At 63.7% G+C, this 19,792-nt stretch overlaps 1 protein-coding gene across 1 annotated transcript; it reads left to right on the forward strand.

Annotated features, from left to right (window-relative positions):
* Positions 1-1,405: 1,405 nt before the first annotated feature.
* Positions 1,406-16,901, forward strand: LOC136099834 (sodium-dependent proline transporter-like). Its single transcript, XM_065834442.2, has 15 exons — positions 1,406-1,471; positions 5,455-5,662; positions 10,531-10,662; positions 10,798-10,946; positions 11,097-11,146; positions 11,357-11,495; positions 11,613-11,747; positions 11,824-11,927; positions 12,088-12,212; positions 12,692-12,804; positions 13,147-13,281; positions 13,636-13,735; positions 14,914-15,032; positions 15,183-15,356; positions 16,180-16,901. Exons 1-15 carry the CDS (start codon positions 1,406-1,408, stop codon positions 16,324-16,326), a joined length of 1,896 nt encoding a protein of 631 aa, XP_065690514.1. The 3' UTR covers positions 16,327-16,901.
* The last annotated feature ends 2,891 nt before the right edge of the window (positions 16,902-19,792 follow it).

A 19,792-nucleotide genomic window follows, 5' to 3' on the forward strand; every position in this document is an offset into this window, starting at 1 on the left:
TGGGTGTTCCTGCTCCATGGGGGATTGCACTGGATGAGCTTTCCAGGGCCCTTCAACCCCTGGCACTCTGGGATTCTGTGGCTCTGTGATGGTAACGGCCAACGAGGCAGGGCCAGGGCACCAGCCGTGACAAAAATGGACACAATGCTGAGAAACAGCCAGAGCTGGTACGCAGCAGCGGATCAGGGATCCAACCCAGCATCCCTGGAGGACGTGAAGGGAAGGAGGTGGAAACGCTAACGAGAGCAGATGACTCAGAACCTGGAACGGGAGACTGTGGGAGAAATACTGCGTCTCGCATGGATGGATCACGGCTTTAAGCCGAGCTCTTCCAGCAGCTGCTGCTACTGCTGCCGCTGAGCCCGTGCGAGGGCGGTGGCGGCCTGTCTGCCAGAACACCCGCACCGCTGCCTCTGCTCCTGAGTTGGCTGCCCGGCTACAGAGAATCACAGGATCATGGTGGTTGGAAAAGCGCCTCAAGATTGAGTCCACCTGTCCCCCAGCCCTGTCCCTGCCCCCTGTCCTGAGAACCTCCTGTCTGTCTGTCCAGCCCTCCAGGGATGGTGACTCCAGCACTGCCCTGGGCAGCCTGTTCCAATGCCCCACAGCCCTTTGGGGAAGAAATTGTTCCCACATCCAACCTCAACCTCCCCTGGTGCAATTCGAGGCCGTTTCCTCTTGTTTGCAGCAAAGGGGCCAGGAGAGCACAGACCTTGAGTGGGAAAACAGGATGACAATAGGTTGGTGTTTTCGGGGACGTGGCCATCACAGAAAACCTGGAAAGGGACATGGAGCCATGGAAGCTGCTGCTTCCACCTGGACACTGCTCAGCTCGGGGGGGACAGCGGACCCCTCTGTGTCCCTTTGTACCACCCTCCCCTTCCTCATCTCCCTCTTCCTCACGTCTTCATCCTCACTGGTCTGCAGCACTGGGTGGGGAGTCCAGCACCCTTGTCTGCCCCTCACACAGCTCTGTAGCAGGATGAGGACCAGACGCGTCGGTGGTGCCACAGCCCCGGTGTCCCGGTGCCCGTGCGGTGGGGGACGCGGCTGGGGGTGCACCGGGCTCAGCCATGGGTGCCATGGGAGCCCAGCACAGAACCACGGCCCAGGGAAGGGTTTGGTGCTGAGAGAGGCCACCCCAGCACACACTCTGTGCCGAGCAACGGCTCCCGTGTCACCTGTGTCCCCAGAACTCGCGCTGTGCGGGACCGACGCCTCCGCTCCCTCCTGGCTGCAAAAGCAGGTGGGATCAGCAGTTTGCCGGGGGCTGTGGGCTCTGGGGGGGCTCACAGGGACCCCAGGGCAGCCGATCCCGCACCCTGGGTCCAGGTTCGGCCGGGGCGGAGCTGCACCTGGCGCAGGTGAGCGCGTGTGCCCGTCCCTCCCTCCCGCCGAGCAGGAAATGCCGTGCACCGGGCACCCCGACACGCCAGGGCCCCCGGCCCCCGCCACACCCATGGAGCCCACGGTAGGAGCGGGGACCCGAGGGGACGTGTCTGCCCTGCCCTGCGCTGCCCTGTCCCGGCCGCAGGACCCCCCGGTGCTGGGGACCCCCCGGCGCAGGTCACCTCCACAGCCCTGTTGCGACTGGTCCTGCTGGGACCCCCCAGTGAGCCCCAGCTGTGGTGGGAGCAGCACTGGGATGTCTGATCCCACCGGGGTTCCACAGCATGTTGTCCCTTGGGCACCCACGTGCCGAGGTGACAGCCAGACTGGGTTCTTCCTGCCGTCCCTCAACTGTGGGGTTTTCTCCACCACTGTGGGGTTTTCTCCACCACTGACCCCCCCTTGCAGTTTGCCCTGTGGCTGCGGTTTGCTGGAGCTGCTGGGATTTCTTGGGGTGCACAAAGCGGCCGGAGCGCGGTGTCCCCTTGGGCACGGGATGGGTCTCCCACCCACCCAGGGGGCTCTGGGGAGGCTGTGCCTGGTGACATCGGGGCCTCTCCAGGGAAAGTGGGGGGCTGGTGCTTTTCAGAGGTCAGAACGTCTCTGCGAAGGACAGGGGGACCCACCGCTCACTGATGGCTCGTCCCACAGGTCACTGTGGGGCAGTGGGGTGACCAGGGCACATTCCCTGCCGGGGGACAGGGAAGCCAAGGAGGGGGTCACAGCTCCCATGTAACCCCAGTGTGGGGCACACGGATTGTGGAGAGACGGGGCTGCCCCTGCCGTCTGGCCCAGGGGGGCTGTGGTCCTGCTGAGGTGCAGGACGTGGGGACACACGCCAGGCTCACAGTGACAGCGCTGGTTGCTCTGCGGTGACACTGGCTGGGTGGGAGCCCTCGTGTCCCCACGGGGAGCAGGGAGAGAGCGGTGAGGCCGAAGGCTGCCCAGCCTCGCTCCTCCTCAGCCGCATCTTCCCTTCCCTTCCCCAGACCCCCGCCACGTTTGGCAGCGTTTGGGGTGGGGGCAGCAGGTCCTGCCGAGCCAGACGGGCTTGTCGGGGAATTTCCCTCCCCTGCTGCCAGGACTATAAAGCCTGATTGGAAACGGGTGGGGTGATAACGGCCATAACTGCCCCGTGCCGGGACGTTGTGGGTGTGCGAGCAAAGCAGCCCCACGGGGAAAGGGCAAAAGCAGTGTCCTGGGACAGGAGATTTGTCCTGGAAACCTTGGGCTGTCCTGTGGCAGCTTTGCTGTTCTTCCCTGGTAGTGTTTAAACTCCTGTCCATCCTCACTGACCGCCCCAGGGAAGGTGCTGCACACAGCCAGACTTAGAAGGGGCTGATGAGAAAGATGGGGACAGACTTTAGAGCAGGGCCTGTTGTGACAGGACAAGGGGTGATGGGTTAAACTAAAGGAGGGAGATTCAGGCTGGACATGAGGAAGAAATTGTTGTCCTGAGGGTGGTGAGAGCCTGGCCCAGGTTGGGCAGAGAGGTGGTGGATGAACCATCCCTGGAGGCATCAGGCTCTGAGCACCCTGAGCTGGTGAAGATGTCCCTGTCATGGCAGGGGGGGCACTGGGGGACTGGGAAGGTCCTTCAACCCAAATTATTCTGCGATTCATCACCTCCTGTGCTCAACGCAGCAGGAGATGGGTGGTCTGGCCCTTTGTAAGCAGTTATTATACAACCACCTTTCCATTGCGCTGGGCAGTGGGGGACGGGGACACTGCCAGGGGAAGCCCAGGAGGTGTGGGGACAGCAGGCGCTGCTGGGGCACAGGGCACCCATATCACAGCTCGGCGGGATCAGCAGGGCTCGCTGGGTCGGGCCTGTCCCCGCTGATCCTGCAAACACGCCAGGCAGCTCTGCCCTGTTGTCACAGCCGGGTCTGGGAGGACAGGCAGCGGGGACACTGTGCCAGAGGCCAGGAGTGTCCCTGCGGCCGATGGCGCCGTTAATCTGCACCTGGGGTCGGGTGACCGGGAGCCAACACTGCTGGGGAGTCTCACCCTGGTTTGACAGGGGCCAAACCCAGTCCCCTCGGATCGGGTGCTGGGGACTGCACCCGGGGACTTTGTGCAGACATCTCGGTGTGGCCAAGGTGCTGTCACCTCTGAGCAGCCCCAAAATGCCGGTGTCGGGGGGACCCCGGGCGCTACCAGGCCGTGAGGCACGAGGTTGCATCTCCGGCGAGCGGCCCTGCTGCCCGCGGCGCTGGGAATAAGGGGTGAGGATGGGGAATGTGCTGGGTTTCGGGGTTTCCGCAGCCTCTGGAGCCCGTTTGGGCTCCCGTTTGGCCGGGGTTTGCAGATTGCTCTCCCCGTGACCCACGCTGTTGTCGAGGGAGAGTGGTGGTTGAGGAAAAGGGTGCTCTGCAGGACGAGTGAGCGCTGGATCGGCCCCCTCAAACCTGGGGAGAGGCCCTGCGGCCCGGGGGCGTGTTTAAATTCATCCAAAACTGGAGCCTTTTCTGAAATAAACCGTCAGGCTGCAGCGGGAGCGAAGCCTGGGCTGGCGTTGTGTTGAGCTCAGGCCTGAGCTCAGCGGCTCGTCTGGCTTTGTGGTCTGTGAATCACAGCGCTGCCTCACGGCCGAGCCACCATGTTCCTCCGCCCCGAGCGGCCCCTCTCCCACGGCGGGGAAACTGAGGCACGGCCGGGGCTGCGGCCCTTGCAGGTCCCTGCGGTGCTGGCGACCGAGCCTGGGAGCGGAGCAGCTGCCCTGGCCTCGCGTTAGCGGGGCCTGTTGTGACAGGACAAGGGGTGATGGGTTAAACTGAAGGAGGGACATCCAGGCTGGACATGAGGAAGAAATTGTTGCCCTGAGGGTGGTGAGAGCCTGGCCCAGGTTGGGCAGAGAGGTGGTGGCTGAACCATCCCTGGAGACATCCCAGGCCAGGCTGGACGGGGCTCTGAGCACCCTGAGCTGGTGAAGATGTCCCTGTCATGGCAGAGGTGGGATTAGATGACCTTTGGACGTCCCTCCAACCCAAACCATCAGTGATTCTGGGGTTCTCTGAGCCCTTGGCTCCCACTGGATAATAGCAAACGAGGCACAATGTCCGTGTTCCGTCTGTCCCCACTGTGCGCATCCCCCTTCAGCAGAGACACCGGCATGTCAGGGTGCAGGCTCTGGGGCTGGTGAGAGGTATGAGCCCCCCTGCCCTGCTGGTGCCCCCTTTAGTGATCCCCATGGTCCACATGGCACCAGGTGTCCACTTGCCAGGCCGGGCAGTGTGAGCCGATGGCTCCAGCCCTTGCTCATGGGTCCCCTGGCTGAGCAGGGCGCAAGACCCTGGTGAAGGTGGGAGCTGGAAGTCCCCCCCCAACCTCGGAGACGCTGGGCAGGAGGGGTCTGTTGAGCACACCATTGTCTGCAACTGCCTGGAAGAAGCGTGGAGCCAGGGGGGTCGGGCTCTGCTCCCCAGGAACAAGCGCCAGGAGCAGAGGAAACGGCCTCAAGTTGCGCCAGGGGAGGTTGAGGTTGGATCTGGGAACAATTTCTTCCCCAAAGGGCTGTGGGGCATTGGAACAGGCTGCCCAGGGCAGTGCTGGAGTCACCAGCCCTGGAGGGCTGGACAGACGGACAGGAGGTTCTCAGGACACGGGGCAGTGCCAGGGCTGGGGGATGGGTGGACTCAGTGAGCTTGAGCGTCAATTCCAAACAAAATAATTCTATGACCTGGTGATTCTATAAGCAGTGGGGAGCCCCCCTGCACCCCCCTCCTCTTCTCCACGCAGGGCTGGGTGCTGGGGTGCTGATCCAGACAGTCCCTGTGCACAGGCAGCCCTTGGGTGCACCAAAGAGCAGAGATGGGAACCCATCAGGGCTGGTGACTTCCACACCATGGGGATTCTGCCCAGAGCGCTGGGACACGGAGCTCTAGACCAGCTCGAGCTCAGCCCACCATGGGGTCCCCTGGTCAGGTTTCAGGGAGACCCCAGAACTGCTTGGAGGACCAGGTGGTTTTTCATGGGGAGCTTGGCCGTGCCCGGCCCTGCTGAGGAGCTGTGGGGGTCTGCAGCCTCTGACCAGCCCGTCCTGCCGCTGTGCTCCCCTCGCAGGTCAACATCTTCCAGATGGAGGGTCCCACCACCGACCCCACCAACCAGCCCTGGCCAGGACCCCCGGCCCAGCCCGAGACCCCGGACCCCAGCCCTCTCCGGGAGACCTGGGCTGGCAAATACGACTTCCTGCTGTCCTGCCTGGGCTACTGCGTGGGGCTGGGCAACGTCTGGCGCTTCCCCTACCTGTGCTACCGCAACGGAGGAGGTGGGGCCACAACAGAGCAGACGCATCCTTTCCCTTTTCTTTCCCTTTCCCTTTCCCTTTCCCTTTCCCTTTCCCTTTCCCTTTCCCTTTCCCTTTCCCTTTCCCTTTCCTCTTTCCCTTCCCCTTCCCCTTCCACTTCCCCTTCTCCTTCTCCTTCCCCTTCCCCTTCTCCTTCCCCTTCCCCTTCCCCTTCCCCTTCTCCTTCCCCTTTCCATTCCCCTTCCCCTTCTCCTTCCCCTTCCCCTTCTCCTTCCCCTTCCCCTTCTCCTTCCCCTTCTCCTTCCCCTTTCCATTCCCCTTCCCCTTCCCCTTCCCCTTCCCCTCTCCCTCCCTTCTCCTCGATGGAGAGCAGGAGGATGGAGAGGGACAACGAGACAGTGCGGGGGACAGAAAACATGGAGATTTCAGGGGTTTGGGGACTAGTGTTGCTCACCTGGGTCTTGTGTTGCACCATGAATCCTGGGGGCGGCTCTGAGCCCCTCACTCCAAGAAAGGCCTTGGGGTGCTGGAGCGAGTGGAGGGAAGGGAACGGAGCTGATGAGGGGCTGGAGCACAAGTGTGATGGGAGCGGCTGAGGGACCTGGGGGGTTCAGCTGGAGAACAGGAGCTGAGGGGAGACCTTCTGATCTCTGAACTGCCTGAAAGGAGCTTGGAGCCAGGGGGGTCGGGCTCTGCTCCCCAGGAACAAGCGCCAGGAGCAGAGGAAACGGCCTCAAGTTGCGCCAGGGGAGGTTGAGGTTGGATGTGGGAACAATTTCTTCCCCAAAGGGCTGTGGGGCATTGGAACAGGCTGCCCAGGGCAGTGCTGGAGTCACCATCCCTGGAGGGCTGGACAGACGGACAGGAGGTTCTCAGGACATGGGCAGCGCCAGAGGTGGGTTATGGTTGGACTCCATGAGCTTGAGCGGCTTTTCCAACCAAAATGATTCTATGGACACCAGCACTCGAATCTGCTGTGAGGACACTTTAGGAGTTCACAGCATCTCCCCATGTCTGTGCCGGGGAAGTTCTGCTCCTGCTGGGGCCGCCCTGTGTAGCCCAGTGATGCCTCAGCTCTGGAGTGAGCCCTGAGCACCGTCCTGCCTGCTTTGGGTACAGAAGAGCTGCCGCCAGGCAGAGCCCCCTGCACAGCATCTCTGCCCCCCGAGAAGCAGGGCTTGGCCAGAAAGGCGGTGACCCCCAGCAGCTCTGCCAGACCCCGCAGCTGGGAACACTGGGTGCTGTGCCGCTCTGAGCTTTGTGCATCGCGCGCAGAGGTGCCGTCCATGACAAACCCAACGCAGCCAGGCAGGAGCGCCCGGGACGTCGGCCAAGCGGGGGCAATGACCTGCGGCAGCTCCGGGGCAGGACAAAGTGCAGGCGGCTCCGCACGTCCTGGTGCCAACACCCCAGGGTGCAGCGCATGTCCTGGGGCCGTGGGATGGCAAAGTCCCCCCAAGGGCCGTTCCGGAGCCCCTCGCTGCTCCTGCTGCCCCGATGGCGTCTCCTCTTGCACCAGCTGGAGGGACCACCTGGAATCACAGAGGTTTGGGTTGAGGGACCTTCCCAGCTCCCCAGTCCCCCTGCCATGACAGGGACATCTTCACCAGCTCAGGGTGCTCAGAGCCCCGTCCAGCCTGGCCTGGGATGTCTCCAGGGATGGTTCAGCCACCACCTCTCTGGCCAACTTGGGCCAGGCTCTTACCACACTCAGGGCCACAATTGCTCCCTCGTGTCTGGCCTCCCCCCTCCTGACCGGCCCTGCCAGCTGTGCTGTGCCCTGACCCCCGTTTCCCTCACCAGGAATCGTCACCACCTGCCCCGGCTGCTGCCCTGGGCTCCCCGGTGCTCCATGGGCTGCAGGGACCCCACAACCGACCTTCTACTGCACCGGTTCTCTACGTTCCTTCCAGTCTGCCCAGTTAAACTGGTGATCTCTCCTTTGCCCCATGGCTGCTCCTTAAACCCCTGTAACAGAACTCATTTGCTGATGGGCTGCACCACATGTCCGGGGCACGGCCTGGTGGCTGCTGTGCTCGTGTGGTGGCAGCAGCACCTGAGCGTGGGACCCAGGCTGTGGGACCCCAACCAGTGCTCCACAGTCCCCCAAAACTGTGCCACACACCCGGCTGTCCCCAGCCCCACAGCGTCCTGCTGAGCTGGTGTCTTAGAGTCACAGGGTCATTTGGGTTGGAAAAACCCCTCAAGCTCATCGAGTCCAACCGTTTCCCAGCCCTGTCCCTGCCCCATGTTCTGAGAACCTCCTGTCCGTCTGTCCAGCCCTCCAGGGCTGGTGACTCCAGCACTGCCCTGGGCAGCCTGTTCCAATGCCCCACAGCCCTTTGGGGAAGAAATTGTTCCCCACATCCAACCTCAACCTCCCCTGGCGCAACTTGAGGCCGTTTCCTCTGCTCCTGGCGCTTGTTCCTGGGGAGCAGAGCCCGACCCCCCCGGCTCCAAGCTCCTTTCGGTTGTTCCAGCGATGAGCCAGGGCTGGGCTGTGCTGAGCTTTGCCCCCAGCCTCACCACAGGAATTTGGCCCTCTGGACAGGGTTTGCTGCGGTGTGACGGGGCGGCTGAGCCCTCACTGGGGTGGCTGAGCCCGCACTGGGGCTGGGGCGGCCACAGATCCCCGGGGAAGCGTCTTCTCCGTCCCACAAGGTGCAAAGCCAGAGCTGGTGGCAGCACCAGTGCTGGGGATGGGGACAAAGGGGATGGAGACGCGCTGCTCAGCGGGAGCCAGAGCAGCTGCCACCAGGTGCCCTGGGGACACGGGCTGTGCTGCGGGAGCCTGGCGGGTGCGTCACCCCGCAGTGACCGGCGTGCTCGCCACTGGATGTCACTGCTGCCCGTGGTCACTCCCGGGCACCCATGGGGACAGGGACACGATCCCTGCCACCCTGTGGCAGTGTCAGCCAAAGGGACTTTGGGCCAGCAAGAGAAATAGGGGTTCAGGGGGAGCTGCTGCCCCTGGCCCCCCATCCAAAGGGATGGGGATGGGGAGAAAGGCAGTGTGGGGGGTTTATCCCAAAGCCGCGGAGCTGGGGCGGTTGGAGCTTTGTGCTCAGAACACCCCTGCAGTGCCAGCGCTTGGGGACACGTTGTCCCCGCAGCAAAGCAGCCTGAGCCATCGTGTCCCAGTGTCACAGGCAGAGCAGCAACACGCTGCCCCGCCTCGGTCCCCTGGCCCCACAAGCATTGTCCCCACTCGCTCGGCCTCCCCGAGCAGTCGAGCAGGAGTCCCCGATGTCCCCACCATGGTCCCCAATGTCCCCGCCGTGGTGCCCTCGTCCCCAGGCTGAGCCCTGTGGAGCCTCTGCCGGAGCTGCTGCTGCCCCACGCGTGCACAGATGTGGAGGCAAACTCCCCCAGCACTGCGCTAATGAGCGCCCAGCTAATGAGCAGCCAGCCCTGTATCTGGTCTGCTGGCCAGGCTGTGGGTCTGGATCTGCCATCGCGGCTGGGAGCTGCTCCACTGCGGGGAACGGCGGCGGGAGACGATGGGCTTGGGCTGCAGCCGCTGCCAGCTGGGAAATGCCGGTTTCTTCCCTGGAAAATGTCCTTTTGCAGCACAGATTCTGCCTGGCTGAGGCTGCGAGGAGCAGGGTTCCTCTGCAGAGAAGGCAGTTGGTGAAGGTGGAAGACAGCGTGTTGACAAACAGAGCACTGGGGTCTGCTGCAGGCACGTCCCGGGCTCTGAGCATCCCAAGGCTCTGAGCATCTGGCAGCACTGAGAATCCCTCATCCCTCAGCATCCCTCAGCATCCCTCAGCATCCCTCATCCTTCAGCATCCTTCATCCCTCAGCATCCCTCATCCCTCAGCATCTCTCAGCATCCTTCATCTCTCAGCATCCTTCAGCATCCCTTATCCCTCAGCATCCCTCAACATCCCTCATCCCTCAGTATCTCTCGTCCCTCAACATCCCTCATCCCTCAGCATCCTTCATCCCTCAGCATCCCTCAACATCCCTCATCTCTCATCCCTCAGCATCCTTCATCCCTTAGCATCACAGTATCACAGTATGTTTGGGATTGGAAGGGACCTTGAAAGCTCATCCAGTGCAATCCCCCCATGGAGCAGGAACACCCAGCTGAGGTTCCACAGGAAGGTGTCCAGGCGGGTTTGAATGTCTGCAGAGAAGGAGACTCCACAACCTCCCTGGGCAGCCTGGGCCAGGCTCTGACACCCTCACCATGAAGAAGTTTTTTCTCAAATTTAAGTGGAACCTCTTGTGTTCCAGCTTGATCCCATTGCCCCTTGTCCTATCATTGTTTGCCACTGAGAAGAGCCTGGCTCCATTCTCATGGCACTCACCCTTTATATATTTATAAACATTAATAAGCATCCCTCATCCCTTAGCACTGCTGCAGCACCCACGGCTGCACCCCAGTGCTGCTCCCATCACCCAGCCCAACCAGGACCAGTGGGTTCCCCCCAGCTCCCCACTCACGTCCTCACCGTGGGTCTTCTGAGGAACTCATGAGTACCAGAGGAAACGGCCTCAAGTTGCCCAGGGGAGGTTGAGGTTGGATCTGGGGAACAATTTCTTCCCCAAAGGGCTGTGGGGCATTGGAACAGGCTGCCCAGGGCAGTGCTGGAGTCACCAGCCCTGGAGGGCTGGACAGACGGACATGAGGTTCTCAGGACATGAAGCAGTGGTGGATTTGGCAGTGGAGGTTAATGGTTGGATTAGATGATCTCAAAGGTCTTTTCCATTTGAAACACTTCACTAATTGACTTGTCTGCTGGGGATGCCTCTGGGATGGAGACCTTCCCTGCTCCACCATGTCCCACCCAGACACGTGTCCCCAGAGCAAGCCCAAACCACACACGTCTGTCCGTGGTGCCATCCGTCCCCCTGACCTGCTGCCCCTCTCCTCCTCCCAGGTGTGTTCCTCATCCCCTACTTCATCATGCTGCTGGTGACGGGGCTGCCGCTCTTCCTGATGGAGCTGAGCCTGGGCCAGTACGGGGCCGCGGGGCCCATCACCGTCTGGAAGTGCTGCCCACTCCTGAGAGGTGGGACTGGGGGATCCTCTCCTTCCCACCCCACATCTGCCAGGACCCTGAGTTCCTGGGCAGGTCCCCACCACCCCTCCACCCCCGGGACCGGTGCCGGGGGTCCGCAGGGTGTCACCCCCTCTCCCGGTGCAGGTGTTGGCGTCGCCATGCTGATCGTGTCCTCCCTGGTGTCCCTCTACTACAACGTCATCATCGCTTGGGCTTTCTACTACCTGGGCTCCTCCTTCCGGAGCCCCCTGCCCTGGTCCTGCAGCGCCCCCAGCAACAGGAACCACTGCCAGGTCGGTGTCCTGGGGTGGTGGCACCGTGGGGTCTGTGCCCATGTGGGGCTGGACCGTGGGGTGGTTTCTGCTGGGAGCTGCAGCAGGAGGGCCTGGGGGACACTGGGGACGGTGGTGGTGACGGTGACCCGCTGGGGCCGTGTGTTGCAGAACGCGTTTGTGAGCGCCGGCTGGGTCAGCGCCAGCGAGCTTTTCTGGAAGTGAGTCCCTGCGCAGCGGCATCGACGTGTGGCCCCCACCCGTGTTCCCTGCCGCGCCTGGGGGTCACCTCCCCAGGTCCCCAGGGCTGCCTCCCCGGGCAGCGCTCAGTGACACCAGGGGCTTCGTGAAGAGCGGAGGGATGGCTGAGGACACCGTGGAGCTGACGAGGGCACCTCGTGTCCCCATCCCACCGCCCCGTGTCCCCGCAGGGATCGAGTGCTGGGGGTGACACACAGCTCCGGCCTGGGGGACCCCGGCCCCGTGCGCTGGCCCCTTGCCCTGTGCCTGCTGGCAGCCTGGACCCTCCTCTTCCTCTGCCTGCTGAAGGGCATCCGCAGCTCGGGCAAGGTGCGGGATGCGGGGGGTACGCGGGGTGCGGGGGGTACGCGGGGTGTGCGGGTTACATGCGGTGCGGGGGGCGGCGGTGCTGGTGGAGTGGGGCTGAGCCAGCCATGCCCCGCACAGGTTGTTTACTTCACCGCCACCTTCCCCTACCTCGTCATCCTCATCCTCATCATCCGGGGGGCCACGCTGGACGGCTCCCTCGACGGCGTGCGCTTCTACCTGTCCTCGGACTGGAGCCGGCTGCAGAGCGCACAGGTAACCCCGCGGGGTCCCCGGGGGCAGCGACACCCCCAGCCCAGGGTCCTGCAGCCCCCGGTCCGTCCTCTCCCAGGTGTGGAGCGATGCAGCCTCGCAGATCTTCTACTCCCTGGGCATTGGCTTCGGGGGGCTGCTCTCCATGGCCTCCTACAACAGGTTTGACAACAACGTCATCCGGTGAGCACAGGGGACATGGGGGACATAGGGGACTCAGGGGACATAGGGGACTCGGGCTGTTGGGGCACACATTGGGGGGGGCTGAGCCCCACGGCCCGTGGGGATGCCCACATCTCCATCCTCACGTCATGAGCGTGGGGCTGGGACCCCCTCCCGGCAGGGACACCTTGATCATCACCGTCGGGAACTGCTGCACCAGCTTCTTCGCCGGCTTCGCCATCTTCTCGGTGCTGGGGCACATGGCCTGGAGGAAAGAGGTCCCCGTGGGCAGCGTTGTCGACTCAGGTGTGGGCTCAGGGAGGGGACCCATGCAGGGCTGTGCCTGGGGACATCCCGGTGCCCTGTGCTGGGACAGGGACACGGGGCTGCAGTTGAGCTCACATCCAGCTGCACTTGGCCCGTCTCACCATGACGTGTCCATTCACGCTTCCTGCAACTGCCTGAAAGGAGCTTGGAGCCAGGGGGGTCGGGCTCTGCTCCCCAGGAACAAGCGCCAGGAGCAGAGGAAACGGCCTCAAGTTGCCCAGGGGAGGTTGAGGTTGGATCTGGGAACAATTGCTTCCCCAAAGGGCTGTGGGGCATTGGAACAGGCTGCCCAGGGCAGTGCTGGAGTCACCATCCCTGGAGGGCTGGACAGACGGACATGAGGTTCTCAGGACATGGGGCAGTGCTGGGGGTGGGTTGTGGTTGGACTCCATGATCTTGAGGGGCTTTTCCAACCCAAATGACCCTGTGATTTGGTGATTCCCCCCGTGTCTCCACAGGTCCTGGGCTGGCGTTCGTGGCGTACCCTGAGGCCCTGTCCCTGCTGCCCGGCTCCCCGTTCTGGTCCATCCTCTTCTTCCTGATGCTGATCACCCTGGGAGTGGACACTCTGGTGATTGTCACCTCGGGCAGCCCCATGTCCTGCCCTGTGCCTTAGGGTGCCTTAGGGTGCCAGGTACCCCCGTCTCGGGTGTACAACTGGCACAGTGTGCCTGGGCCTGGAGGATGAGGATGGTGCTGGAGCAGGGGCTTCACAGCCCCATGTGTATGGGGTGCACCCGAGGACATGGGGCTGGGATGCAGCCACGTCCCAGCGGCACTGGGTTTGGGTTTGCCCAGGTGTCCTGGGGATGGGGATGCCTGTGGGGACAGTGTCCTGCAAAGTCCCCTCTGTGAGCACCATCCCGAGGGAGGCAGGACCAGGACACCCCACACTGACGTCCCCGTCCCGCAGTTCGGGAACATCGAGGGCATCACCACGGCCATCCTGGACGAGTTCCCCGCCCTGCGCAGCTGGAGGAGGAAGACGGCGCTGCTGGGTGTCCTCTGCGTCTCTTTCTTCCTGCTGGGGCTCCTGCTGGTCACCCAGGTACGGGGTCCCTGCGCCCAGCGGCACCCTCAGGGAGCTGACAGGGGGAGGACGGGGACCAGAACCGGCCCCCCCTGCCCTCCAGTGCAGAACAGGCTGCCCAGGGCAGTGCTGGAGTCACCATCCCTGGAGGGCTGGACAGACGGACATGAGGTTCTCAGGACATGGGGCAGGGACAGGGTGGGTTATGGTTGGACTCGATGAGCTTGAGGGGCTTTTCCAACCACAATGATTCTATGATCCTTCATCTGGGAGGAGGGGGGGCTGTTCCCAGTCCCAGGTGTCATTGCCATCCATGGGGTGGGGTGTCCTGCACCCCCTGCCGCGCTCACCCCGTCCCTCCCCACCTCGCAGGGCGGCATCTTCTGGTTCACCCTCATCGACACCTACAGCACGGGCTTCGGGCTGATCGTGGTCGCCCTCTTCATGTGCATGGGCATCACCTTCTGCTACGGTGAGCGGGTGGCCGGGGGACGCGGGACACGGGTTCCTCTGCACCTCCAGGGCTCAGCACTGCGGGTCTCCCAGGGCTCAGCACTGCAGGGCTCATGGCGAACGGTGGATCTGTGGGTGCACGGGCAGCTGCGGGCAGCGTGGAGCTGGGGTGGGCAGGGGGTTACCCCCGTCCTGCTGCCCCGCGCAGCTCAGTCCCGTGGGGAGATGCTGAGATGTGGGTGCAGTTTAACCCGTGCTGGAGGGATCTGGTTCCACCCGCTGAGCATCTTTGTGTGAGGAAAGGCTGAGAGAGCTGGGGCTGCTGAGCTGGAGAAGAGAAGCTGAGAGGGATGTGATCAATGATCAATAGCTCAGGGTGGGTGTCAGAGGATGGAGCAGACTCTGTTCAGTGGTGCCCAGCGCCAGGGTGAGGGGCAACGGGCACAGACTGAACCACAGGAGGCTCCATGTGAACATGAGCAGAACCTTGTGTGCTGGGAGGTGCCAGAGCCTGGCCCAGGCTGCCCAGAGCGGGTGTGGAGTCTCCTTCTCTGAGACATTCAAACCCGCCTGGGATCCTGTGTGATCTGCTCTGTGACCCTGGGTGATCTGCTCTGTGACCATGGGTGAGCAGTGGGGCTGGGGATCTACAGAGGGCACAACCAGCCTGGGATGCTGGGGTTGTGTGGATGATGTTCAGCACCCAGCACTGCTGAGGGAGCTGGGGTTCTGGAGCTGGACAAGAGGAGACTGAGGGGGGACTCATTCATGGGGATCAATATGGAAAGGGGCAGTGTCAGGAGGATGGAGCCAGGCTCTTCTGGGTGACAACCAGTGACAGGACAAGGGGCAAAGGGTGCAAACTGGAACACAGGAGGTTCCATTTAAACATGAGAAGAAACTTGTTCCTGGTGAGGGTGTCAGAGCCTGGCCCAGGCTGCCCAGGGAGGCTGTGGAGTCTCCTTCTCTGCAGACATTCAAACCCGCCTGGACCCCTTCCTGTGGAACCTCAGCTGGGTGTTCCTGCTCCATGGGGGATTGCACTGGATGAGCTTTCCAGGGCCCTTCAACCCCTGACGTTCTGGAGTTCTGGGATCTCTATTCTCAGCCCAGCTCAGCCCCAGACGGGGTGTCCCGGGTGCCTGGGGGGTGCACCCAGCGTGTCCCCGGCCATGACCCTTCCCCTGGCTCCCGCAGGTGTGGACCAGTTCTGCCGGGACATTGTGGACATGATCTGCCGGTGCCCGCCCTGGTGCAGCCGCTTGCTGGGCTACTTCAAGCTGTGCTGGATCTTCTTCACGCCGTGCCTGCTGCTGGTGAGCACCGGGCGCCGTGGGGCTGGTGGGGGGGCCAGGCTGGGGGGAGTCCGGGGTGTCCCTGGGGGTCCCCACATTGCCCGTCCTGGCCAAATCCCCGGGCCCACGGTGCCGCAGCGTCACACGGCTCCCGCGCGCTCTGCCCCGCAGTTCACGCTCATCTACACCTTCCTGGACATGTACAGCAAACCCCTGCGCTACGGCTCCTACGAGTTCCCCGCCTGGGGCACCAGCCTGGGCGTCTGCATAGGCGTCCTCCCCTGCCTGCAGATCCCGCTCGGCGCCGCGCTGGCCCTGGGCCGCGAGTCGGGGACGCTGAGCGATGTGAGTGTGCCAGGGGACGGGGATGGGGACGGGACAGGGATGGGATGGGGATGGGGACAGTGATGGGATGGGATGGGGATGGGGATGGGACAGGAATGGGATGGGATGGGATGGGATGGGATGGGATGGGATGGGATGGGATGGGATGGGATGGGATGGGACAGGGATGGGATGGGGATGGTGTCGGGGATGGGGATGGGACAGGGGTGGGATGGGGATGGTGTCGGGGGTGGGACAGGGATGGGATGGGGATGGGGATGGGGATGGGGACAGGGATGGGATGGGATGGGACGGGGATGGGACAGGGATGGGATGGGGATGGTGTCAGGGATGGGACAGGGATGGGGATGGGGACAAGGATGGGACGGGGATGGGGACAGGGATGGGATGAGGATGGGATGGGGATGGGATGGGATGGGGATGGCGTTGGGGATGGGACAGGGATGGGGATGGGGACAAGGATGGGACGGGGATGGGGACAGGGATGGGGACAGGGATGGGACAGGGACGGGGACAGCAATGGAACAGGGATGGGGACAGGGATGGGACAGGGACGGGAACAGCAATGGGACAGGCATGGGACCGGGATGGGACAGGGATGGAGAGGGGGCAGAGCAGGGGCTGCCCCAGTGCTGGGGCTGGGGCAGGAGGGAGCAGCGAGGGAGCAGTGATGGCACGGGGGTGACGCTGACCCTTCCCAGGAGATACAAAGGGCCGGGCGCGGTGGGGTCTGAGCCCCCCGGCATCCCCGTCCCCGCTGCCCCCTCCCATGGTGACGCTGGGGGCCTCGGGGCAGCCCCCGCTCACCCTCGCCCACCCCCAGCGCTTCCAGAAAGCCACCCAGCCCCTGCAGTCCTGGAGAGCGGGCACCGTGCGGGACGCGGCCAGGGACGTCATCGACGTGCCCTTCACCATCACCCTGACCGGCAGCGACTTCGCCGCGCCGCCCCACGGCGGCACCGAGGCCTGATGGCAGCCCGGCATCGCCACACGGCCTTGTCCAGAGCCCCCCGAAAACAGGACCGGCTGGCGATGGGGACACCCGGCCCAGGGCTGCCGGCTGCGCTGTCACCGTCACCCATCCCGGCGATGGCAACCGCCGATCCCAGCGCGTTTTAGTTCCTTTTCCTGGAGCCGTTCTGCCCTCTCCCGGGGGGCTCTGAGCGGGACCGCCTGCCTGGGCAGCTGTCACGTCCGTCGGAGCGGTTTGGGGACGGGGCTGGAGTTGATTCCGCTGCTTGCGGGGCTCATCCCGGCCTGAACGCCACGGGCCCCCCTGGGCCTGCACGTGGGGTTCATGGGGCTGCTGCTCGGAGGCAACTCCTGGTTGGAAACCCAGGTGCTGGGCTGTGCAGTTATCAGCTCCAGCTGCAATCCAACAACCAGGGCAACGCAAAAGGTGGCCCAAAGCACCTTCCAGAAGCAAAACCTAGAAGGACGAGTCTTGTCATTGCCAGTTACCAGAAACACCTGGTGAAGATGACACAACCACTCCATAAATGATTTGGTTTTTAAACAAACAAAAGCCCAGGCCACCACACTAAACCTGAGCGGATGTATCTGCAAGTCTTGTCATGACAGATGGTTGAAACAGGTCTCGTCGGTAATTAAAAACTTTCAATGTAGATTGACTTCAACTGAGGATTTTGCAGTCACAACCATGTACAAAGTCTGGGACGTTGGCACCGCTGTGGCCACAGGAACCGCACGCTGGCCCAGGCCGGATTTGCAGCCCCAGCCTGGGTTTGCAGCCCTGGGCTGGGTTTGCAGCGCCAGGCCGGGTTTGCAGCCCCAGGCCGGGTTTGCAGCTCCAGGCCGGGTTTGCAGTCCCAGGCCGGGTTTGCAGCCCCGGATCGGGTTTGCAGCTCTCGGCCAGGTTTGCAGTCCTGGGTTGGGTTCGCAGCTCCAGGCCGGGTTTGCAGCCCCAGGTTGGGTTTTCAGCCCCGGATCAGGTTTGCAGCCCCAGGTTGGGTTTGCAGCCCCAGGCCGGGTTTGCAGCCCCAGGCCGGGTTTGCAGCCCCAGGCTGGGTTTGCAGCCCCAGGTCAGGTTTGCAGCCCCAGGCCGGGTTTGCAGCCCGGGATTGGGTTTGCAGCCCCAGGCCGGGTTTGCAGCCCCAGGCCGGGTTTGCAGCCCCAGGTCAGGTTTGCAGCCCCAGGCCGGGTTTGCAGCCCGGGATTGGGTTTGCAGCCCCAGGCCGGGTTTGCAGCCCCAGGCCGGGTTTGCAGCCCCAGGTCAGGTTTGCAGCCCCAGGCCGGGTTTGCAGCCCGGGATTGGGTTTGCAGCCCCAGGTCGGGTTTGCAGCTCCAGGCCGGGTTTGCAGCCCCAGGTCGGGTTTGCAGCCCCGGGTTGAGTTTGCAGCCCCAGGCCGGGTTTGCAGCCCGGGATTGGGTTTGCAGCCCCAGGCCGGGTTTGGAGCCCCAGGCCGGGTTTGCAGCCCCAGGCCGGGTTTGCAGTCCCAGGCTGGGTTTGCAGCCCCAGATCAGGTTTGCAGCCCCAGGCCGGGTTTGCAGCCCCAGATCAGGTTTGCAGCTCTTGGGCCGGGTTTGCAGCCCCGGGTTGGGTTTGCAGCCCCAGGCCACGTTTGCAGCCCCAGGCCGGGTTTGCAGCCCCGGGTTGGGTTTGCAGCCCCAGGTCAGGTTTGCAGCCCCAGGTCAGGTTTGCAGCCTCAGGCTGGGTTTGCAGACCCAGGCCGGGTTTGCAGCCCCGGGTTGAGTTTGCAGCCCCAGACCGGGTTTGCAGCCCCAGGCCGGGTTTGCAGTCCCAGATCGGGTTTGCAGCTCTTGGGCCGGGTTTGCAGCTCTTGGGCCAGGTTTGCAGCCCTGGGTCAGGTTCGCAGCCCCAGGCCGGGTTTGCAGCCCCAGATCAGGTTTGCAGCCCCAGGCCGGGTTTGCAGCCCCAGGCCGGGTTTGGAGTCCCGGGTCGGGTTTGCAGCCCCAGGCCGGGTTTGCAGCCCCAGGCCGGGTTTGCAGCCCCAGGCCGGGTTTGCAGCCCCAGGCCGGGTTTGCAGTCCCAAGCTGGGTTTGCAGACCCTGATCAGGTTTGCAGCCCTAGGCCGGGTTTGCAGCCCCAGGTTGGGTTTGCAGCCCCAGATCAGGTTTGCAGCCCCAGATCAGGTTTGCAGCCCCAGATCAGGTTTGCAGCCCCAGGCCGGATTTGCAGCCCCAGGTTGGGTTTGCAGCCCAGGGTCGGGTTTGCAACCCCAGGCCGGATTTGCAGCCCCAGGCCAGGTTTGCAGCCCGGGATTGGGTTTGCAGCCCCAGGCCGGGTTTGCAGCCCGGGATTGGGTTTGCAGCCCCAGGTCGGGTTTGCAGCCCCAGGCCAGGTTTGCAGCCCTGGGTCAGGTTTGCAGCCCCGGGCCGAGTTTGCAGCCCCGGGCCGAGTTTGCAGCCCCAGGTCAGGTTTGCAGCCCTGGGCTGGGTTTGCAGCCCCGGGCAGAGTTTGCAGCCCCAGGCTGGGTTTAGAGCCCCAGGCTGGGTTTGCAGCCCTGGGCTGGGTTTAGAGCCCCAGGCCGGGTTTGCAGTCCCAGGCCGGGTTTGCAGTCCCAGGCCGGGTTTGCAGCCCCGGGCCCGCGGGTGCAATAAAGCTCCATTTGCAGCGATGTCACTGTGTGGCCGGGCCGTGCCGGTGCTGCGTGTGCCCACGCTGTGGGGTGCAGGGACACATTGGTGCCACCAGCCCAGCGGTGCTGGGTGTGGGGGTGTCCCTGGGGCTGCGCCGATGGCCCCACTGACACCCTGAGCCCCGCGAACCTGTGTTCCAGACACATCAGAGGAAGGGACTGAACTGATGGGAATTGATGGAGCTGCTGGAGAGGGGCCAGAGGAGCCCCAGGAACGACCCGAGGCTGGAACAGCTCTGCTGGGGACAGGTGAGAGAGCTGAGGTGTTCAGCTGGAGAAGAGAAGCTCTGGGGAGACCTTAGTGCGGCCTTTCCGGACTGAAAAGGGGCCCATGAGAAAGATGGGGACAGACTTTAGAGCAGGGCCTGTTGTGACAGGACAAGGGGTGATGGGTTAAACTAAAGGAGGGAGATTGAGGCTGGATATAAGGAATTGTTGCCCTGAGGGTGGTGAGAGCCTGGCCCAGGTTGGGCAGAGAGGTGGTGGCTGAACCATCCCTGGAGACATCCCAGGCCAGGCTGGACGGGGCTCTGAGCACCCTGAGCTGGTGAAGATGTCCCTGTCATGGCAGGGGGGGCACTGGGGAGCTGGGAAGGTCCCCCAACCCAAACCTCTGTGATTGCAGGTGGTCCCTCCAGCTGGTGCCAGAGGAGACACCATGGGGGCAGCAGGAGCAGCGAGGGGCTCCGGAACGACCCTTGGGGGGATTTTCCCGTCCCACGGCCCCAGGACAGGGTGCTGGGTGCTGCACCCTGGGGTGTTGGCACCAGGACGTGTGGAGCCGCCTGCGCTTTGTGCTGCCCCAGAGCTGCCGCA

The sequence above is a fragment of the Patagioenas fasciata genome, chromosome 1 (genome assembly GCF_037038585.1).
Source record: "Patagioenas fasciata isolate bPatFas1 chromosome 1, bPatFas1.hap1, whole genome shotgun sequence".
NCBI classification, from domain to species: Eukaryota; Metazoa; Chordata; class Aves; order Columbiformes; family Columbidae; genus Patagioenas; species Patagioenas fasciata.

Excerpts from the sequence above, each read along its gene's own strand:
- LOC136099834 (XM_065834442.2), top strand. The coding sequence starts at position 1,406 with ATGCCGTGCACCGGGCACCCCGACACGCCAGGGCCCCCGGCCCCCGCC. Across the intron at positions 11,748-11,823 it reads GCCGGCTGCAGAGCGCACAG|GTGTGGAGCGATGCAGCCTC; the intron begins GTAACCCCGCGG and ends GTCCTCTCCCAG. Across the intron at positions 13,282-13,635 it reads GGCTCCTGCTGGTCACCCAG|GGCGGCATCTTCTGGTTCAC; the intron begins GTACGGGGTCCC and ends CCCACCTCGCAG.